Source organism: Alexandromys fortis, unplaced genomic scaffold (genome assembly GCF_014885135.2).
Source record: "Alexandromys fortis isolate MF-2015 unplaced genomic scaffold, M_Fortis_MF-2015_v1.1 scaffold_209, whole genome shotgun sequence".
NCBI classification, from domain to species: domain Eukaryota; kingdom Metazoa; phylum Chordata; class Mammalia; order Rodentia; family Cricetidae; genus Alexandromys; species Alexandromys fortis.
Genome location: NW_026068090.1, coordinates 1,596,415 through 1,619,247, shown reverse-complemented (window position 1 = coordinate 1,619,247; position 22,833 = coordinate 1,596,415). Strand labels below are relative to the sequence as shown.

Genomic DNA, 22,833 nt, shown 5'->3' with positions numbered 1-22,833 from the left:
TATATATTTGGTTTTTCGAGACAGGGTTTCTCTGTGGCTTTTGGAGCCTGTCCTGGAACTAGCTCTTGTAGACCAGGCTGGTCTCGAACTCACAGAGATCCGCCTGCCTCTGCCTCCCGAGTGCTGGGATTAAAGGCGTGCACCACCACCACCCGGCACCTGTGTATATTTTTAAACACACTGTAAGCTGTTTAGAGGTTTTTGGGTTTTTATGTCTGAATCTGTTTTTACTGTATATCTTTCTTTTTGTGTCCACGTGAGTCTTTAATTTGCTAAGTGATATGGCTAGGATTAAAGTTGCAGCTTTGGCAGCTGGCTCCACCCACCTCCTTGGCTTCCTAGGGTCTAGTTTCATGGCAGAGGTACTGGCAGGAGCCATATTTTTCCCCCAACCCTATGGAGTGTCTAGGTCCATAACCACCAAGAAGCATGCCAGGGATGCTCATAAGCACCATTTAAGTGTTTGCTGCAAGATTTTTGCTGCTAGTGCTGAGTCAGGAATCCTCTCTTAAACAAACATAGCCAACTGAGAAAATGCTGTTACCAAGCAGCTGTACTTGACAACTCTGTTCTTTTCACTCTAGAATCCCTTAAAAAAATCCAAAAACGCCTCTCTCTGGCTTTAAATGGAAATTCTTGCCAAACATTTGGGTGCCATTATGTAGACGGAGACTGCACTTCCATTTCCCAACCACCCTGACCTATACAATTAATCATACAAACTATATTAATTATTACACTCATTAGCCAACGAGTCAGGCATATTCCTAGCTAGCTTTTGTGTGTTAAATTAACCCTTTTCTATTTATCTGTGTATCACCATGAGGCTACCAGTACAGTTCTGGCATCTTTCTCCTTCTGTAGCTACATGATGTTTGCCTGACTCCGCCTTCTTTCCTCCTCTATCTCTACTTGGATTTCCTGCCTTGCTGTATTCTGCCCTGCCATAGGCCAAAGCAGCTTCTTTAGTAACCAATGGTAATAAGACATACTCATAACATACAGAGGGGAATCCCACATCATACATTCATTCTCACATACTATTGCAACTTTTCTGTGTGTGCAACACAGTTGTCCACAGGCACATATGCCTGTTTCTTTCATGGAGTTTTCACTGTATAGAAAAAATAATTTTTATATTGTTAAGCAATTTTGTAAAAATACTTGTTTGGGGCTTTGGATTTGTGTGTTTCTGTTTGTTTTGTTTTGTTTTGAGACAGTCTCTCTGTGCAGCCCTGACTCTTCTGTTACTTGAAACTATAAATCATGTTGGCCTTGTACTCACAGAGATTTGCCTGCTTTTGCCTCTCTAGTGTTGGAGCTAAAAGTGTGTGCCTCCTTGCCAGGGTTTAAAATATTTGTTGAAGGAAAAATGATGGAGTCGTGAATAGTAGCAGAGATAGGTTGGTTTGGTTGAGCCTCGAGATTGGTGTGGTAGTGATCATGATACTTTCTCTAGGAAGTTAAGTTTAAGATGAAATGTGAATTGTGAATAACAGTAAACTAGGGGAAGGCACTGTACACTAAAGGAAGAACATAGATCATGGATTTCTGATGTGGGAAGGTCATTGGTTAATCAATAAAGAAACTGCTTGGCCTCATAGGTTAGAACATAGGTGGGTGGAGTAAACAGAACAGAATGCTGGGAGGAAGAGGAAGTGAGGTCAGACTCAATAGCTCTCCTTTCTGAGGCAGACACGATGAAGCTCCTACCCAGGATGGATGTAGGCTAGAATCTTCCTCGTAAGCACACCTTAGGGTGCTACACACATTATTAGAAATGGGCTCGTCCAGGTGCGAGAGTTAGCCGAGAAGAGGCTAGATATAATGGGCCAAGCAGTGTTTAAAAGAATACAATTTATGTGTTGTTATTTCGCGGCATAAGCTAGCCAGGCGGCTGGGAGCAGGGTGGCAGGAATGCAACCCACAGCTCCTTCAACAGATTTCATTCTCCTCCATGACTCTTTTTCTATGCCATAATTTCTCTATTCACTTACTTTTCATTTTCATTACAATTTAGAAAAATGTTGAAGTATAATTAATTATAACTGTTGAGAATAGTACTGAGTTTTTTTTTTCCTCAGTCCTGAGGAAAAATATCAGTTTTTTGACTGTATGATAGTTTGCAGTTTGAGTTCTGTGGATTGTCAGGCAGTGAGGCCATGGAAGACACCAGTTTTGCTGTATTAAGTCCACCCGTGATTTTATGCTTATGTAATACATTGAATCTTACAAAGAGGTAAGTGGCCTATTTTTACCTAAATATGTGCTCCTATTTAAACTAATTGAGTATACTATATGGAGTAATGTCTAAAACTCATTGGTTGGAGATCATAGTTTTATCAAGTTTTTTGTTTGTTGTTTATTTTGTTTTGTTTTGATTTTTTTGAGACAGGGTCTTATTATGTGGATATGACTGACCAGAACCTTGCCACCTAGGCCAGGCTGACCTTGAACTAGCTTGGGTTTTCTTTTTCTACCTTAGTAGTTATCAGCTTATGTTTTATGTATTGTATAATATTGTCATTGTAGCAGAAAAAATCTTTTAAATATGAGGCAAATTCAGAAAATAAAATTAATCTATCAATCAGTTCAATGTTTCTCATTTAAAAACTACATGTTGTTCATTCTTATCAGTTATAAAATATAATAGAAATTCTAGAACTGACTGAAATTTTTGGTAAGTTAGAAAAAAATGGTTTGAGAACAAAGTTGGGTAGAAAAAGTAAATGATCAATTATTCTTTGTCTTCACCAAGAGTTTCTCAGCACAGTTACAGGTGAGGTGTGGGTTTGCTTGGAGCCGTCCAGAGCCAGTGCAATGCTGGCAAGACATGTCATAGCAGGGGCAGATGAGATACCACCACTGTGTTCTGTTTTAAACAAAATAGGCATCTCAAGCATACAGTGATTTTGTGTTTAATACAGTTTTTCTGACTGGGCAGTTTATATAAGTCAACGTAGTTGAGAAAATATGCTTTAGAAGTATCTAGCCATTTTCTTTATTTCAGTACCGTCATATTCTTGAGTGACGTAGTTCTCTTAAGTCTGAGCCTTATTCAACTTACCTGTAAAATAGGAAACTGTCCATAATGAAGTAATATAAATTGGTCATAATGTTGAAAGCCCACGTTACTCATTTGTTTTACAGTTTCGTTTTGTCTCAGGTTATAATGTTTGTGTTCTTTTTATTCCATTACTAATAATATAATGCCCTACTCATGAGCTTTATAGAAACAGGATATTCAGTGAACATGTGCTAACGTATTACATACAAGACCGCATGAGATAAATTTACAGTAATGAATAGGATAATCCTAGTGAGCAAAAATCTAGCCAATTTTTTCTTACTTTCCTTCCTAATACTTTTCTGTCCTTCTTTGAATTTAGGAGTATGTATCCTGTTTGGAAATCTTTTCTTGAGGGAACAATGCAGGTAGCCCAATCTCGGATCAATATATGTGAAAACTATAAAAACTTCATTTCTGAACCTGCAAGGACAGTAAGAAGCTTAAAAGAACAGCAACTAAAACGGGTATTGTTTCTCTTTTCTGTCTTCTTTTATATATAAATTTTAATACTTATAACCAGTAAGATTATGTTATAATTGCATTTAAAACTTAGAACTTTAAAAAAAAGTGTGTTCACAAATGTTCCTGGGTAGCATTTTTAACAGGATTTTTTAACATGTGCCTGTTTTATTTTTCAAGACAGGGTTTCTCTGTGTAGCCCTGGCTGTCCTGGAACTCCCTCTGTAGACCAGGCTGCCTTGAACTCAGAGAGTCATTTGCCTCTGCTTTCCGAGTGCTGCAATTAAAGGCATTATGTGTGTTAAATACTTACATTATTAATCCCACTAAGTCTTAAAAAAGTTTGCTTAATCAGTCTTAATTTCAAGTTGGGCCATTTTGGGAAACTTAAAGAAATTAACACATTTTGCCAAATATACTTGTAACTTTAATTTTTAAAAGTCTAGAATAGCTGGGAATGGTGGTCACACCTTTAATCGCAGCACTTAGGAGACACGGGCACATGGATCTTTACGTTTAAGGCTATCCTGATACCATAATGAGTTCCAGGCCAGCTTGGAAATATTGTAATATAAACCTAGGTTGTCCTCCCACAAAGCCCAACTTCTTGATGCCATTGTAGGAACTCAGGTCTGTTTCCCGGGGATATCAAAGCCTCTCACATTTTCATACTCTGCCTAGTTTAATTTCTCTTTAGCCTAAAATAAAACTGCATTAGGTCCTAGGGAGAAAAACTAGATATTTGAATTGTGTCCCTTTTTTTGGTAAATTAGGTTACCATGATACCTGATAAAGTTCTTTCTTAGAAATTACTAATACTTCAGAAAATAGTAAAGTAATTACTTAAGGAGGTGACATTTCAGGAGTCATACAATGTTTGGTTTTAATTTTATTTGGATTTTCAGATATTAAAAGAACCCTCATATTCTATAGGCCAAAAACTATTTCAATAATCCAGAGTTAATATTAAATATTTATACATATGCATACAAATTCTGTATCTTTCTAGAATACTCATCTAATATCATTTGGCTTAAAAGATATTTGTGTAAGAAGATCTGTGACTTATCTTTGCCAAAGATGATCACTTTCAAAGGAAGCATGGTAAACAAAGTATACAACCCCTGCCAATGATTTATTTTTATCTTTTTGGATTTTTTTAGACAGAGTTTCTTTATTTAACAGCCCTGACTGTGGAACTTGCTTTGTAGACCAGGCTGGCCTCGAACTCACAGAGATCCACCTGCCTCTGCCTCCCGAGTGCTGGGATTAAAGGTCTTCATCATGCACAGCTTTGTCAATGATTTGTAGTTAGAGGCAAATAGAGTATATGAGTTTGTGTCTGAGGTTTGAGGGGAGGAAGGTATGTGGTTTTGTAGGAGGAGTAGAAGGTAGAACAGAGACTTTATTCTGATGTCCTGTCCTGGTGTAAATACCACATTTCCAGTTGACAGCATATTTGCCAAATTAGTTACTGGAGTTTCATCTTTTTTCAATAACACAATGTTTTGAAAGAGTATTACTACTTTTGATGGCTTTTCTCTTTCGTTATTGGAGTAATCTTAGACCTGAATCTTACCAGCATTCCTGGGCAAGGAGTATTTTATGTGATTGAACAATTCCCTTTCCTGTGAATGACTTTGTTTTATATTGTAGTTGGTGAGGCTATTATGTGCCATCTAGAAAGTTTTCGAACATTACGTACCTATTGAGGTACTTGTCAAAGCTTTGGGATTGATAATAACTGACATCTCCTTTAAACTGCCTTAAGCCCAGAGGAGACCATGTTAGTTTATATCTCTAAAATTTCTGGGATTTTATGTACAGATATATCCAGGATCTCAAACACTTATATTTAGAATTCACATTAAAAAAATCCACCCAAAAAAAAAAAAAAAGCCGGGCGGTGGTGGCGCACGCCTTTAATCCCAGCACTCGGGAGGCAGAGGCAGGCGGATCTCTGTGAGTTCGAGACCAGCCTGGTCTACAAGAGCTGGTTCCAGGACAGGCTCCAAAACCAGAGAAACCCTGTCTCGAAAAACCAAAAATAAAAAATAAAAAAATCCACCAGTTTTTTTAGCAATGTATTTCTTTTTTATTTAATAGTAGTGTTATTAGTGTGTATGATGGGTGTGCATTGTGGAGGTTGGAGGACAGCGTCCAGGAGTTTTTATCTGATGAACCACCTCTCTGGCTTGATGGCCTCTTCCTTTCTCTTTAAGCAATTCTCACTAGGCTATAGCTAGGCAACCTTAGATTTATCTTCTTTCCTTACCAGAGTTGATTTCCATACTGCCTGAATCGTTTAGCTGGTATTTAAATAAATATTTTTTGTTTGTTTGTTTGTTTGTTGAGACAGGGTTTCTCTGTGTAACAGTTTTAGCTCTCCTGGAACTCACTCTGTAAACCATGCTGGCTTTGATCTCAAGGAGATCGGCCTCTCTCTGACTTCAAAAGAGCTGGGGTTAAAGGCTTGTGCCACCACCTCCTAGCTTTAAATAAATCTTATTGTAGTTTTTTTGGGTTTGGAATTTTTGACTCACTTAAAAAAACAGAATTTAGCCAGGTGGTGGTGCCGCATACCTTTAATCCCAGCACTCAGGAGGCAGAGTCAGGCGGATCTCTGTGAGTTTGAGGCCAGCTTGGTCTATAAGAGCTAGTTCCAGGACAGGCTTTAAAGCTACAAAGAAATCTGTCTCGAAAAAACAAAAACAAAAACAAAACAACAACAACAAAAATCTTGTGTTTCTGTTACAATTTTTTATGTTTTTCTTTTATTCTGTTTTATTCTTTAAATATTTCTTTCCTTTTTCGTTTGTAGTACTACGGGTTGAACACAGGGCCTTGTGTGTACTAGGAAAGCTTTCTACTATTGAGCCTTGAGCCATATCTTGACCTTTTATTTAATTATGTTAAACACATTAATCATAATTCTACTATATGAGTCATACTGGTCACTTTATTATTGGACATCTTGTCTTGGTTTCCATCATGTGGGTCCCAGGAAATTAAACTCAGTAATTTGGGCCTACTGTATACTGGATACAATGGATAAAAAACTTTGAAGGTTCTGGGACATCTCTGCCAAAGAGAATAGAGTTTGACAGGCTGGCAGATTTCTAGCCCTAATCCCATTGGGGCCTTTTGTGATATTTTGTTTGTGTTTTAACAAATGAAGCTTGCCTGAAGATCAGAGTGCAGAGCTAAACCACTAGAGGCCAGGCAGTGGTGGTCCACACCTTTAATCTCAGGGCTTGGGATCTCTGTTAGTTCAAGGCCATCCTGGGTTACTTGAGATTGACTCTGTCTAAAAGAGAAACAGAGCTCATACAAAGGTGATCTCCACACTTGGGATCCCTCGCCTTTAATCCCAGCACTAGGGAGGTGGAGACAGAAGTGATATGGCTTGGCGGAGGGAGAAATATAGGATGGGAGGAGATGGGATCCCAGTGCAATCTGAAGAACAGTCTAAAGCAGTCAGTCTGAGGTGCAGTCTGAGGAGGCTGTCTGAGGACGAGGTCCGAAGACAGGATCACCTCTTTGGTCTGAGCATTGATAGAAGTAAGAATTCTAGTGACTGGACATTCTGCTTCTCTGATCCTTTCACCCCCAAATACCCGATTCCCAAGTTTTTATTAAGAACAATTAGAATTCGTGCTACAGGGGTCTGGTTTGGGTCATTCTCAGGCTTGGTTTATTGTACTTTCTCCTGTGGGATACTTACCCACTGTCCTCGCAGAGCATGTGGCTGCTCTGACCCTCTGATCTCTGCTGAACACTTGGCCCCTCAGCTACTGTTTACTAGATTTATTGACGTTTCATCTCCCACACATGCTTTTTAGAAGCCAGCTAATGACTCGGGGAAATTGTATTCAGTTTTGTTTGTTTTTTACTTTCTTACTAGAGCTTTGTTTTATAAGTTGCTGCTTTTTTGGCAAGCTTTTTCTACAGAGTAGAAGAGTAATACCAATTTATGTTTATAGCCTTTTTAAAACTTTGAAATGTATACTATATGTGTGTGCGGGTATATATATACATACACGTGTGTGTATGTGTGTATTGAAGTCTATTCTCTCCTTCCATCATGTGGCTCCCAGGAATCAAACTCGGGTCGTCAGCTAGCCTTATCCCCAGAACTACCTCACCAGCCCTAATTGTAGTCTTTGTGCCATGACTCAGTAACTGCTGTAAGTGGAGAGAGAAGCCAGGTGGAAAGCTCTCCTGGGTATGCATCCTTTCTCCCGGGTCTCCCAGTCACAACCATTACCTGACTGAGGAGGTAGACTGACCCACGTTATTCTCTCACTGTCAGAATTCATTTTTGGCCAAAGTATTCTTTCTGCAGCATTTTAAACTTTATTTTTATCTTTTGGTTTATGACAAGATCTCATTTTATACCTCCAGCTGACTTGGAGCTTACTATTGACCAGCCTAGCTTTGATTCTGTGGCCGTTGTCCCACCTCAGCCTCCAATTGCTGAGATTACAAGCATGCAGCAATGTGCCTGGCTTCTCTGTGACATTTTAAAGCTCATGTCCCAGGGGCTTTTGCTGAGTGGTTAAGAGCACTTGTTATTCTTGTAGACTAGGATCTGGGTTTGATTCCCAGCCCCCACATTGTAGTTTACAACTGTCCATAACTTCCAGTTCCAGGGGATCTGATGTCCTCTTCTGACCTCCACAGGGCAGTAAGCATGTACAAGGTGTATATACATATAGGCACACATAAAATAAAATGAATAAATCTAATTTTAAAAGTTAAGTTCATTTTCTTTTTAAAATTTTCTCTGTTTGGCTTAAAAAATAGTACTTAGAGATAAACACTTAGACACATTGTAATTGTTGTCTATGGTAACAGAAATTATAGCCAGGCGTTGGTAGCACATGCCTTTAATCTCAACATTTGGGAGGCAGAGGCAAATAGATCTCTGAGTTTGAGGCCAACCTGGTCTGCACAGGAATTACCAGCTACAAACCAACAAACAAATAAATTTCATATGTAGGTATTATTATGACTTCAGGTGTTTGGTGTTATTGCTGTTGCTGGTTTTGTTTTGTTTTGTTGACAGTCCAGGCTACCCTGAAACTCACTATGTAACGGAGGCTGACTTTGAACTCCTGATTCTCGTTCTGGCTCCACCTCCCAATTGCTGGGATTGTAGACATGTTCCACTCAGATAATTTTTTATTTTATGCTGACATGCTTATAAGTTAAAACAAGAGCAATAGTAGTTGAAAGCTTTTAGCTATTCTTCTATTTCCTTACCTATATTTTTCTCTTTATAATAAAATATACTTACCATTCTTGAAAGCGGGGCGATGGTGGCGCACGCCTTTAATCCCAGCACTCGGGAAGCAGAGGCAGGCAGATCTCTGTGAGTTCGAGACCAGCCTGGTCTACAGAGCTAGTTCCAGGACAGGCTCCAAAGCCACAGAGAAACCCTGTCTCGAAAAACCAAAATGTATATATATATACACACACATATATATGTATATATACACATACACTTAGCTTGCAAGACCCTCAGTTTGGATTCCTCTCGCACCACACAGACACACATAAAGAATCAATATAAAGAATCAATTTTTTGTGCCCATGAGGAGACAGAGACAAAGACAGAGACCCACATTGGAGCACCGGACTGAAATCTCAAGGTCCAAATCAGGAGCATAAGGAGAGAGAGCACGAGCAAGGAACTCAGGACCGCGAGGGGTGCACCCACACACTGAGACAATGGGGATGTTCTATTGGGAACTCACCAAGGCCAGCTGGCCTGGGTCTGAAAAAGCCTGGGTTAAAACCGGTCTCGCTGAACATAGCAGACAATGAGGACTACTGAGACCTCAAGAACAATGGCAATGGGTTTTTGATCCTACTGCACCTATTGGTTTTGTGGGAGCCTAGGCAGTTTGGATGCTCACCTTACTAGACCTGGATGGAGGTGGGTGGTCCTTGGACTTCCCACAGGGCAGGGAACCCTGATTGCTCTTTGGGCTGACGAGGGGTGGGGACTTGATTGGGGGGGGGGGAGGGAAAGGGGAGGCGGCGGTGGGGAAGAGACAAATCTTTAATAAATAAATAAAAATAAATCTGAAAAAAATCATTTTTTTAGCGTCTTAGAGTTTACAAACTGCTACCATATCTAATATAGTTGCAATTGATTTTCATATTAACATGAATAAGAATATATTGTATTTTATAAATGTTAAAATTGAAGCCAAAATATTTAACAGATTTAAACAGTAATGTGAATATGCTCTTTGTTAAATTCTGACTTGATATAATTTATAAAAACATTTCGAGTCTAATATTTAAACAGATTTATAGAAAAATATTTACAAGACCTTTACATAGTATATTTCATTCTTTTATTCATATTTGTGCGTGTCAGGATGTGCACTGTGTGCAGCAGGTGCCTGCAGAGGCCTCAACAGGGTGTTGGAGTCCCTGGTGCTGGAAATCAGACTAGGGTCCTGTACAAAAGTAGTACATGTTTTTAACCCCTGAAACATCTCCATACACTTAAAATATACTTGATTAAGATTATGAAAAATACAGTTACTTTATTTTTTTGATTTTATTGTCAAGATGTTTGCAACAACTTGAGTCTTTTAACTTAATGTCAGCAACAGCATTGTGGTTATTTCCAAAGAATGATGGATAGGCAAACTATGACACTGTTTGGTACAGTACTTGAGATGGAAGTACTAGCTGTTCTCCAGATTTTAATTTGCCACTCAAGGACAATAAATTGCTGACTTTTCTCCCGAGTTTCCAACCTGAAGGCATGTTACGCAGTCTTTAGGATGAACTCATTTTCTGTAAGCCTGAAAACTAAACTTTTAATAATTGCATTTTTTGCATTTTACAGTGTGTGGACCAGTTGACAAAAATCCAAACAGAATTACAAGAAACTGTGAAAGATTTAGCAAAAGGTAAAAAGAAGTACTTTGAGACTGAACAGATGGCTCATGCAGTAAGAGAGAAAGCTGACATCGAAGCAAAGTAAGTATTTTAGCATTTCTAAGAGAACAGATACAAGCAAATGTTATCTTTATTAATGCTTTGTTCTCTCTTAATAGAAAGTCTATACTTACTCTTAGTTGTGCTGGATTTGTTTGACCTCCATGTATTTTATGCAATAGATGATATTTTTTCTTGTATTCGCTAGTTTTATCTATTTTAATATGACAAAAGAGAGGTATTTGATAATTAAATTGAGTTTTAAAAAGGAAAGAAAATAAACATTATGTTTACAGACTTCAGAACTTACTGACAGTTTAAAGTTGCTGTCAGTCAGTGTTTAAGAGCCCAGTGTTGATCATGCTGGCCGTAATTGTTGAAAACTTCTGTGAATCTCATGTATCATTGAAGGATCATGGTACATCAAGTAAGGCTGGACCCATGTAAAAGCTCTTCTGAAGCACTGGGGTTTTTTTTCCCCTCCTTATTTTTTTAACATGAAATTTAGTATATGTACATTTTCATCTGTACTTTAGTAGTTGGTTAATATCAACTTCAGGTGTATGCATTATAGTTCTTTATTTTGACAATAATAGGAAATGAAGGTACTACACTTAGTTATAAGATATATAAATCACACAAAATAGAGCTTTCCCAAGACCACTTGATAGCATCTATGCTTGGAAGAGCAAATTTCACATCAAGCCAAGAAGTACATTTAGTTTGGAGTCTAACTCAGGTGGTGGCGGTGTCGTTTTCCCATTGGCTGATGTCCATCCTTACAATCTTGTTCAGGTGACTGAATAAAAATTGGTGCACAGGAAATGAAGGAAAGTAGAAAGGGGTCACTGCTCCAGCCCTCTAAATTCCTAGGATAGAGCAGTGGGGCTTTGTATAAGGAGAAATTTTACTGGGTGGGGAAAATTAAAATATTGGCATAGCAAGGTGGGAGATATAAAAAAGATTTGAATTTCTTGTCCCAAACACAAGTTTTAGAGTTTCTGTCGGGCGGGTGTGTGGGGGGGGGGAACCCCTCATATTTGATATTTCTTACACTGGTGAAAAAAAAAAAAACACCAATACCACCACCAGCTGTGCTGCAGAGCTGGATTCTGAAAACTTCTGTGAACAAAAAAGCTAAGATTTGTGTCCATAGTGCTTGCTTGCACAAAATCTGAATTCCATGGCTTAAAGTCAGACAGCCTATTGTACTCTTCTTGTACATCGTGGCACAGGAGATATTTCTCCAGCATTTTTATATGCAAGAAATTTTTGGGCTGGAGAGATGGCTCAGTGGTTAAGAGCATTGCCTGCTCTTCCAAAGGTCCAGAGTTCAATTCCCAGCAACCACATGGTGGCTCACAACCATCTGTAATGATGTATGGTGCCCTCTTCTGGCCTGCAGGCATACAAGCAGACAGAATACTGTATACATAATAAATAAATACTTTTTTAAAAAAGAAATTTTAGATGTGTATTTTTATTAATTTTCTATAATTTCATATATTTGTACAATGTATTTTTATTGTATTCATTCCCTCTTTTCCTCCTAATTTTTCCCACATCCATGTCAACCTCCTATCCCTTCACAACTTCATGTCCTATTTGCTGTTAATCACCCACAGAGTACAGTGCACTGCCAGTATACTCATGGGTGTTGGGCTGTTTACTGGTGTGTCACCAATTACCAGGGGCATACTCAAAAAACCTGACTTTCCCACCCCATAAGCTCATCAGCTATGTTGGGGCTCTTGAGCCTCTTCCCCCTCTACACTAGAATTTTTACTTGATCTTGTCTTACGTGGACAACCACAGCTTCTCTGAGTTCATGAGTGCAGATGCCCTGCCGTGTTCAAAAGACAGTTGTTTCACTCCAGTACTCTATCTGCAAGAAATTCTTTTTGACTTCAGTGTTCTGATCCCCATTATTTTTTTATTATTTATTTATTTATTTATTAAAGATTTCTGTCTCCTCCCCGCCACCACCTCCCATTTCCCTCCCCCTCCCCCCGTCAAGTCCCCCTCCCTGGCCCGAAGAGCAATCAGGGTTCCCCTCCCTGTGGGAGTCCAAGGACCTCCCACCTCCTTCCAGGTCTAGTTAGGTGAGCATCCAAACAGCCTAGGCTCCCACAAAGCCAGTACGGGCAGTAGGATCAAAACCCAGTGCCATTGTTCTTGAGGTTTGAGTAGTCCTCATTGTCCGCCATGCTCAGCGAGTCCGGTTTTATCCCATGCTTTTTCAGACCCAGGCCAGCTGGCCTTGGTGAGTTCCCAATAGAACATCCCCATTGTCTCAGTGTGTGGGTGCACCCCTCGCGGTCCTTGCTCATGCTCTCTCTCCTTCTGCTCCTGATTTGGACCTTGGGGTTTCAGTCCGGTGCTCCAATGTGGGACTCTGTCTCTCTCCTTTCATCGCCTGATAAAGGTTTATATCCAGGAGGATGCCTATATGTTTTTCTTTGGGTTCACCTTCTTATTTAGCTTCTCTAGGATCACGAATTATAGGCTCAATGTCCTTTATTTATGGCTAGAAACCAATTATTAGTGAGTACATCCCATGTTCCTCTTTTTGGGTCTGGCTTACCTCACTGAGGATAGTGTTTTCTATTTCTGTCCATTTGCATGCAAAATTCAAGAAGTCATTGTTTTTTACTGCTGAGTAGTACTCTAATATGTATATATTCCATACTTTCTTCATCCATTCTTCCATTGAAGGGCATCTAGGTTGTTTCCAGGTTCTGGCTATTACAAACAATGCTGCTATGAACATAGTTGAGCATATACTTTTGTTGTATGATAGGGCATCTCTTGGGTATATTCCCAAGAGTGGTATTGCTCGGTCCATGGGTAGGTTGATCCCGACTTTCCTGAGAAACCGCCACACTGCTTTCCAAAGTGGTTGCACAAGTTTGCATTCCCACCAGCAATGGATGCGTGTACCCCTTTCTCCACAACCTCTCCAGCAAAGGCTATCATTGGTGTTTTTGATTTTAGCCATTCTGACAGGTGTAAGATGGTATCTTAAAGTTGTCTTGATTTATCTGCAAGAAATTTAAACAACTTCATTTCATAAAAAATTGGTAGGCGCCTAAAATTTAATTTAGCTCAAAATGATGGTAAATGAATGCTCATCACATTTTTAATCCTACAGGGAACATTTAACATTTCCCTAATCACTTTTCTTGGTTTATTGCTCTATTTTTTTAGTATATAATTATTTTTTGTAGTTCACTAAGTTCATCTTCTCTCTAAGACCTAAAAAGTTTTTTCTTTAATTTACTATTACTATTATTAACTATTAATTATTATTATAATTATCATCATCATCATCATCTGTGTGAACATAAGACAGTAAGATTACAAATAGTTGTCAGCTGTCATGTGGTTACTGAGAACTGAATCCAGATTGTTTCCAAGAACAAGTGCTCTTAACTGCTAAGCCATCTCTCTAGTCTTGACCTGAAACTTTTAAATTGGGAAAATCTCCTCAGCCTTTGTGGGCTTTATGAACTTATTCTTTAAACTTTTCAGAGAATTCTTAGATTGTAGAGCTTATGTAAATACCTTGGGTAGCCATGATGCCAAGGGTGGAAAGAAACATCGACTGGTCCCTGAGAGGTCTAGAGCCTAGGTGACAGCTGTGCAACCAGGGCTGCCTTCATGGCTCCAATGCAGAGCAAGACATTTTAGGTCAGTATGTAATTTCTCTAGCTATTAATTTAACTAAAAAGTATTCCAGTTCTTTCATTCATTCACTCAGTGCTGATTGAATTAGTAGTTTATTTGGGGTATTATGAGTATAGAGATCAGTACAATAAAGTAAGCTTTGTGTCCTCGAGTGTGGAATCTAGAATAAGAGCTTTCATTTAAACATAATTTTATGATTTGTTCATTAACAGTAAACTCAAAAGAAAAAATGCCTAAAACACTCATTTAGTAACTATTTATAGAAATAATATGAAAACACTAACAAAAGTTTAAAAGATGAAGATTAATTTTTTGTAATGATAAGGGAAGCTTTTATATAAATAGTGATGTTTGAGCTTAGTATAATTTTCACCCTTTGCATGGCTTAAATCACCAGCAGGAGAACTCCCCCCCCTTTTTAAAACAAACAAATAGTGGAGGAGGGTTAGGGAGAGGGCATGTTTGTCCCTGAATGTCTTCTCTCCTTAGAATTAAGAGTCTGCCTTTGCTACTCTTCAGAGACTGACTGCTTTGTTTTCCAATCCTAAGTGGTCTGACTGTACTTAATATTAAGGTATAGCTTCCAGCACATGTGTTGAATTCTTCCTTGGCAATCACCATAACACTGCAGTCAAGACAGACTTTGCAAGTTCAGAAAAATTACTGGTGGCAATCTTACCAAAAGCAATTAACAGATTCAAAGCAATGCCCATCAAAATCCCAGCAAAATTCTTCAAAGACCTCGAAAGAATGGTACTCAACTTCATATGGAAAAGCCAAAACAATCCTGTACAATAAAAGAACTTCTGGAGGCATCACAATCCCTGACTTCAAACTCTACTACATAGCTACAGCACTGAAAACAGCCTGGTACTGACATAAGAACAGACAGGAGGACCAATGGAACCAAATAGAAGACCCAGATACCAATCCACACATCTTCAAGCACCTGATTTTTGACAAAGAAGCAAAAAGTATCAAAGGAAAAAAAGAAAGCATATTTAACAAGTGGTGCTAGCATAACTGAGTATCAACATATAGAAGAATAAAAACAGATCCAGATCCATATCTATCACCATGCACAAAACTCAAGTCCAAATGGATCAAAAACCTCAGCATAAAGCCAGCCACACTGAACCTTATAGAAGAAAAAGTGGGAAGTACACTTGAACGTGTTGGCACTGGAGACCACTTCCTAAATATGACCCCAGCAGCACAGACACGGAGAGAAACAATTAATAAATGGGACCTCCTGAAACTGAAAAGCTTCTGAAAAGCAAAGAACACTGTCAACAAGACAAAATGAAAGCCTGCAGAATAGGAAAAGATCTTTACCAACCTCACATCAGACAGAGGTCTGATCTCCAAAATATATAAAGAACTCAAAAAAAATCAGTCATCAAAAGAACAAATAATCCAATAAACAAAATGGAGTACAAACCTAAACAGAGAACTCTCACAGAGGAATCTAAAATGGTTTAAAGACACTTAAGGAAATGTTCAACATCCTTAGTCATCAGAGAAATGCAAATCAAAACAACTCCGAGATTCCATCTTATACCTATAAGGATGGCCAAGATGATGACAACTTATGCTAGAGAGGTTATGGGGAAAAGGGAACACTCCTGCATTGCTGATGGGAATACAAGCTGGTACAGCCCCCTTTGGATGTCAGGGTGGTGATTTCTCAGAAAATTAGGAAAGGACCTTCCTCAAGACCCAGTAATACCACTTTTTGGTATATATCCAAAGGATGTTCAACCATGCCACAAGGACATGTGCTCAGCTATGTTCATAGCAGCTTTGTTTGTCATAGCCAGAACCTGGAAACAACCTAAATGCCCCTCGACCAAAGAATGGATAAGGAAAATGTGGTACATTTACACAATGGAGTACTACACAGCAGAAAAAAAAAGTAACGACGTCATAAAATATGCAAGCAAATGGATGGAACTAGAAAACATCATTTTGAGTAAGGTGACCCATACCCAGAAAGATAATTGTCATATGTAGTCACTCATAAGTGGTTTTTAAACATAAAGCAAAGAAAACCAGCTCACAAATCACAATTCCAGAGAACCTAGACAACAATGAGGACCCTAAAACAGACATACATGGACCTAATCTACATGGAAAGTAGAAAAAGACAAGATCTCCTGAGTAAATTGGGAGCATGGGACCTTGGGAGAGGGTTGAAGGGGAGGGGAAACGCAGTGAGGGGAGTAGAGAAAAATGTAGAGCTCAATAAAAATCAATAAAAAAAAAAAGAAAAATCACTGGTCATGGTAGTCTTTCTTATTCACTTAGCATTTGACTGTTGACTTTTTTCTATGTAGTTATCTCTAGTCTTAAATGAGCATATATATACATATATATTTAAAATGCAAACATAATTTTAGTACTAATGGTTATGGTTTCTTTCACAAGATTAAGGGTACCAGTGCTGAGTGGAACATGACTCATTGAAGAATCAGAATCACACAGGGCAGAGTCATTCAGAATTCCTTTAGAAGTGAAGGGGAACACGGGGTGTCCCAGAGCCTACGGATGCCCTCTGACCTGCTCCAGCTGTTAACAGATGAAGACGAACAAGTGTCACTCTCAGTTTCCTGCTTTTAGCTTAGCTTTAGAACAGTATCTTTAAAAAAACTATTTTAAATTAAGTAGTTATAAGTTAATCTCACTGTAGAGTCTATAATGTTTTTAAATATGCCTTTCTATTTTTATCATAGGTCTAAACTTAGTCTTTTTCAATCAAGAATCAGTTTACAGAAAGCAAGTGTGAAGGTGAGTTTTTCTTTTGTTTTTAATTTTCAAGACAGGGGTTCTTTGTGTGGCAACCATGGCTTTCCTGGAACTCTCTTTACAGACCATGCTGGCCTTGAAATATGCCTGCCTCTGCCTCTTGGAGTGCTGGGGTTAAAGGCGCCACTATGCCTGGCTGAAGGTGAGTATTTGAATAGTATACATCACAAATGGGAAGCCTCTTGGCTTTTAAAATAAACAATTGAATCTATCAATAGTGGAGGTAGGTTATTTCTACCCTGGAAAAGCATTTTAAGGTCAGTAACTCAAACATGAGCTCTCTCTCCCAATACTTGGAATTTTCCACATAGCTGTTGACACTTTGGGCACAGCTTGCTTTTCAAGACTACTTTAGGGATAGATGTCCTTGACAGTTAGTTTAGAGATACAGTACAAGAACTTTAGGCAGTGCTCAGGATCTTTCTCTCAGACAGACCCTCAGCAGGCCTTCTGGATCAAATGGAAGCAGGTGTTCATATGGGCCTGCAGATTGAGTACCTAAAGGTCAGCTGCTGAGATGACCGTCTTGTGAGGCTCCCAGCAGAAGGCAGTTTTTCTGGCACATTAGGCATTGTAAATAGTTTTTGGCTAGTGAATTAGCTTAGCAGGTAAAGGCATCTTCAGCCAAGTCCGATGACCTGAGTTCAATTTTCAGATCCTACAAAATGGAAGGAGAGAACTTACTTCCTGTGTGTTGTGTGTTATCCTCTGACAAGCATGCATAGTATGTGTGCATATATTGCCAACAAATAAAAAAAGTTACAAAAAATCTAAATAGTTCTTAAAAACTATTTTCTAACTCTACTAGGTTTATCAGTGCTTTAGAAGGTAATGTATCTGATTTCAAACCTATTTATTTTCATACCTCAATAAAATGAACAAAATATTTTGAGTTTCTCCATAATGCTTCAGAAGTGTATTAAATATAATTAAGGTACTATAAAACTGTATAGTGTTTTCTAGACATGAATGTGTACCGTGTCTGAACAAGACCTGCGCATAATGACACCAGCATAGACAAGGGAAATCTCACGTGATCTCACTCTTACATAAAGAGCGACAGGTCTTCAGTAGCTGCTAAGACAGGGAGAGTTCATTTCTTCCGGGGACGAACTTCTGTATAAGTTGCACAATCTCAAGTGATCAGCCTGGATCCAGATGTATTTTAAAATTTAAAAAGTAAAGCTAAATGTATTTGTATTCACTTGGCATGCTATATATATTACCTATATGCATACATGTATATATGTATGATTAAAGAAGAGATCATGAATTTGGGAGGGGACATGGGGAAGCACAGAAATCATAGATGCCATGCTCATATATGAAATTAAAAAAAAAACAATTTACAAAACCATTTGATAATACTCTTCCATATGTAGTTATGTTTCATTTCTTAGTAATAATTAATACTTTTTCTATACCTGAGGCTTTTTTTCTACTTGGTTCTTTATTCTTAGTGAGAGATCATTTATTAGTCACCAATACCCATCCCATCTTCCTTGGCAGGGCCTTGTTTGTTTAGGTTATTTCAAAGTCAAGAGCTTCCTGCTTTAGCCTACCAAGAGCTGGGTTTACAAACATGCTATCATGCTCCTAAGAGTAGTAGTCATACGTGTTTTGCAATGTACTGTCAGTTTGCATTCATTTATTGTTTTTGTTTACTGTCTTGTAGTTAAAAGCCCGACGATCTGAGTGTAATTCCAAAGCTACTCACGCAAGGAATGATTACCTTCTTACGCTAGCTGCAGCAAATGCACACCAGGACCGCTACTATCAAACAGATCTAGTTAACATAATGAAGGTAATGCATTTATATTTGTGCTAATTTTGCTTCATTAAGAATAAAACCAGCAAGCCGGGTGGTGGTGGCGCACGCCTTTAATCCCAGCACTTGGGAAGCAGAGGCAGGTGGATCTCTGTGATTTCGAGACCAGCCTGGTCTACAAGAGCTAGTTCCAGGACAGGCTCCAAAACCACAGAGAAACTCTGTCTCAAAAAAAAAAAAAAAAAAAAAAAAAAAGAGGGCTGGAGAGATGGCTCAGTGGTTAAGAACACTGCCTGCTCTTCCAAAGGTCCTGAGTTCAATTCCCGGCAACCACATGGTGGCTCACAACCATCTGTAAAGAGGTCTGGTGCCCTCTTCCAGCCTGCAGGCATACACACAGACAGAATATTGTATACATAATAAATAAATAAAATAAATATTTAAAAAAAATAAAAGAAAAAAAAGGTAAAAAAAAAAATAAATAAAACCAGCTCATGAACTAGGTATTGGGCATGAGGAATTGAATTATAGTATTATAGTTATTTTGTGTTTTATTGGAATGTTCTTGCTGTTGTTTGGTTGATTAGGTAGTAACTTCGAACTAATTTTTCATGTAAGAAACTGTTTAGGGCTGACATTAAAGCTTAGCTATTACCTGGCATATGTGTGAAAATATTTAAACCCAGATCACAGTAAAGGATTATATTATTTTTAGCCATTATTAATGTACAAAATAGAAGATGGGTATATAAGATGGGTTGGAGAACTGCTTCCGAATGATTTCCTGAGGCTGACATCAGTGGAATCGATTGTAGAGCCGCCAAGTGTGTAGCTAGAATGGACTCTAGCTGTGTCTCCAGACTATGTCCTCCCGCTGCAAGGAAAGGGGTGGAAGAGTAGAGACACATTTTAACATACTACCCACTTTCAGTTACGTTTTATTTTCTTTTTTTCTTCAGAGCCCAAACATTAAACTATTTTTCTTTTGAATTTTCAACATATCCTTTTCATATGTATTATTTTTGTTTGTTTGTTTATTTGAGACCTGTAGCCCTGACTATCCCCTGACTATCCTGAAACTCACTCTGTAAACCAGGCTGGCCTTGATCTCAAAAATCCTCCTGCCTCTACCTCTTGGGTACTGGGATTAAAGGTGTGTACCACCACCCCTGCCTCAGATCTGTGATTATGACTGTGCAGCAAACACTGCTATGTTGAATTGTTTGCTAAGGGCTCAGAAGTTAGAACTGGGGCTACAACTGGCATGGGCATTCTTTCCCTCTAGCTCCGGGAAAGAGACCAATTCTGTCCAGAAACCACAAGTTCATTTCTTGACAGTAGAGGCAAGGCATTTTCTGGGATCCTCAGGAAAAAAACAAATGTTAGAGGAAGTCACTGAACTAAGAAATACCATACTGCATTTTTTTTCTTGTTTGTTTATTGCTCAGAATTCCCTTTTCATCCTAACTACCCTGTTATGATTACTGGTGATCAGAATGCAAGTCACAGTAATGAGATCAGGGAATTAGAGGCAAACTCTGCTTACTCCCCACTCACCCACTCCCCCCAGAGTACTGGGGCCAGACCTGCAGCTGTCTTAGGTCCTACTAAGTGTAATTTCAAACAGTGTATTTGCTGAAAATGTAAGCCTTTAGTATAGGTTGTAATTGGAAGTAGTAATTCTGTATACCCTATATATGTTTTCTGTTAAATCAGATCTGATAAATACAAATTGAATATCCTTTATTTGAAATACATGGGATCAGAAGTGCTTCAGAATTTGGAGTATTTTGGATTTTAAATATTGGAATCAGGGATGCTATGCTTAACCTAAATATATTACCCTCTGTATATACTTTTAAAATTGACACATATTAGCTTAAGCAGCAGCAAAATAAAATCCCAAGTAAAGTGTGTGTGCCTAACATGCATAAAACTCTGGCTTCAGTCCTTAGCACTGAGTTTTATAAAAAGGTAAATAGTAATGAGATCAGGGAATTAGAGGAGAACTCTGCTTCCAAGCCACTCCCCCCAAAGTACTGGAGCCAGATGTCGCTGTTTAGTTAGGGCTTCCATTGCTATGAAGAGAATACACAACCACAGCAACTCTGGTAAAGCAAAACATTTTATTGAGGTGGCAGTTGATAGCTTCAGAGGTTTAGTCTGTTATCATGGTGGGGAGCATGGCGGTGTGTAGGTAGACATGTTGCTGGAGAAGGAGCTGCTGTGTGTTGATATGCAGGCCACAGGAAGTAGACTGTTTCCCTGAGAGTATCTTGAGCATAGGAGATCTCAAAGCCCACCCTGCTCCAGGAACACACTTCCTCTAAGGCTATACCTACTGCAACAAAGCCACACCTCCTAATGGTGCCACTTCCTTTGGGGGCCATTTTCTTTCAAACAACCATAGAAATCATACTTTATATACTAAAATTGAAACCACATCAAACATCAAAAACATGTTTTTGTTGTTGTTGTTGTTGTTTTATGTGTGGGATTTTTTTTGGGGGGGGGGGTGTTGGGACAGGGTTTCTCTGTTGCTTTGGAGCCTGTCCTGGAACTAGCTCTAGTAGACCAGGCTGGCCTTGAACTCACAGAGATCTGCCCGCTGTGCTGGGATTAAATGTGTGCGCCACCACCACCTGGGTTAAGGAAAAAAATGGTCTTAATAAACCAGGTTTATTCTATAAATTCATTTTGCCAGGTGAGGTGGCACATGCTTTTAATCTAGTACTTGGGAAACATAGAAAGTTCTAGAATAGCTTTATAGGGAGACTCTGTCTCAGTGAAAAAGGAAAAATCCTCATTTTCTTTTCATGGTAATTCTGTGACCTGCAGGATTAGAAAATGTCATGCTTTTAGCTACCTAGTGAATTTTATCACCGAATTTACAGTAGTACTCATACTCTTCCTGGGGGAAATGTCTCTTTTCATAAATGGATGTCATGGTGATATGGCCTCAGGATCTCTGGTGTGTGTGTGTGTGTGTGTGTGTGTGTAGTAAGATGGGTACTGTTGCGGAACTGTAATCCTAATATTTGGGTCCCTGAGTCTGGAAGACCCTACATTTGAAGCCATCCTTGTATATATAGTGAGTCCCAGGCCACCGTGGCCTACATAATGCATCTCATAAAATCTTAACCAAACAAATACACAGATGCCTTAGAAGCAAGATATTTATTTACTTAATCATATGCAATTAATAGTCACAGTGTGGTAGCTACTGAGCTAAGTCATGGAAGAGGCAAAAACAAGTTAAAGAAGTTTTTCAGTAGCACATTCTCTATCATAAATAGGTTGTAGAACTAGTCCAAAGGGGGGGAGTCAGTACTGCTCAGACGTTCTTTCTGTGTTTCTCTAGTTAACATTTCCTGTGAATTTCAACTATTATTTCAGGGTGTTTTTTTTTTTCTTCAAAAAAGTGATATCTCTCTCTCTCTCTCTCTCTCTCTCTCTCTCTCTCTCTCTCTCTCTCTCTCTCTCTCTCTCTCTTTGTGTGTGTGTGTTTGTGTAGGCTGAGGTAAGATCTTACTATAGTGACCTTGATGTCTGTCATTGAATTTGAGGTTCTCCAGCCCCAGGATTACAGGTGTGGATTACATTATGCCTCCATGTCTGACTATTTTTTTAACTTTTAATTTTTTCTTGAATTATGGACATAGCTCAAGAGATGCAGTGCTTTTCTAGCTCGTACAATGCCATGATGCCCTGGATTTGGATTTGATACCTATCGTCGATTAAGGGGGGTACTTTCTTCTCTTATTCTACCCCAACCCCTTCTGGTTTATAGATGTGTGTGCACCTGTGTACTCATATGGAGAATGGAGGAGAAGGTTGTGTATCTTCTGCCTTACTTGCTTGAGGCAGGATCTCTCCCGGAACCAGGAACTAGGCTGGCAGCCAGTAAACCCAGTGACCTTTCTGTGTCCCCCAGTTCCTCCCGGGCTAGGGATTTGAACTCAGTTCCTTCTGCTTGTGCAACAAGTGCCCTGCTGTGTCCGGGAAGGCCTAGTTGTTGGGATTTTAAAGCCCTTCTTAAGAACCAGCGTTCTAACTCCAGGTTTGGGAAGTCTGAGACCAG

General features: G+C 38.9%; 1 protein-coding gene across 2 annotated transcripts in view; it reads left to right on the top strand.

Annotated features, from left to right (window-relative positions):
- Fchsd2 (FCH and double SH3 domains 2) overlaps positions 1 to 22,833 on the top strand; it is a 215,965-nt gene that overhangs the window by 95,940 nt on the left and 97,192 nt on the right. For both annotated transcript variants that reach the window (XM_050122646.1, XM_050122645.1), the window contains exons 5-8: positions 3,390 to 3,534; positions 10,401 to 10,534; positions 16,912 to 16,966; positions 18,660 to 18,788. In XM_050122646.1, the coding sequence (XP_049978603.1) occupies positions 3,390 to 3,534; positions 10,401 to 10,534; positions 16,912 to 16,966; positions 18,660 to 18,788 (463 nt within the window). The remainder of the gene's footprint in view (positions 1 to 3,389; positions 3,535 to 10,400; positions 10,535 to 16,911; positions 16,967 to 18,659; positions 18,789 to 22,833) is intronic.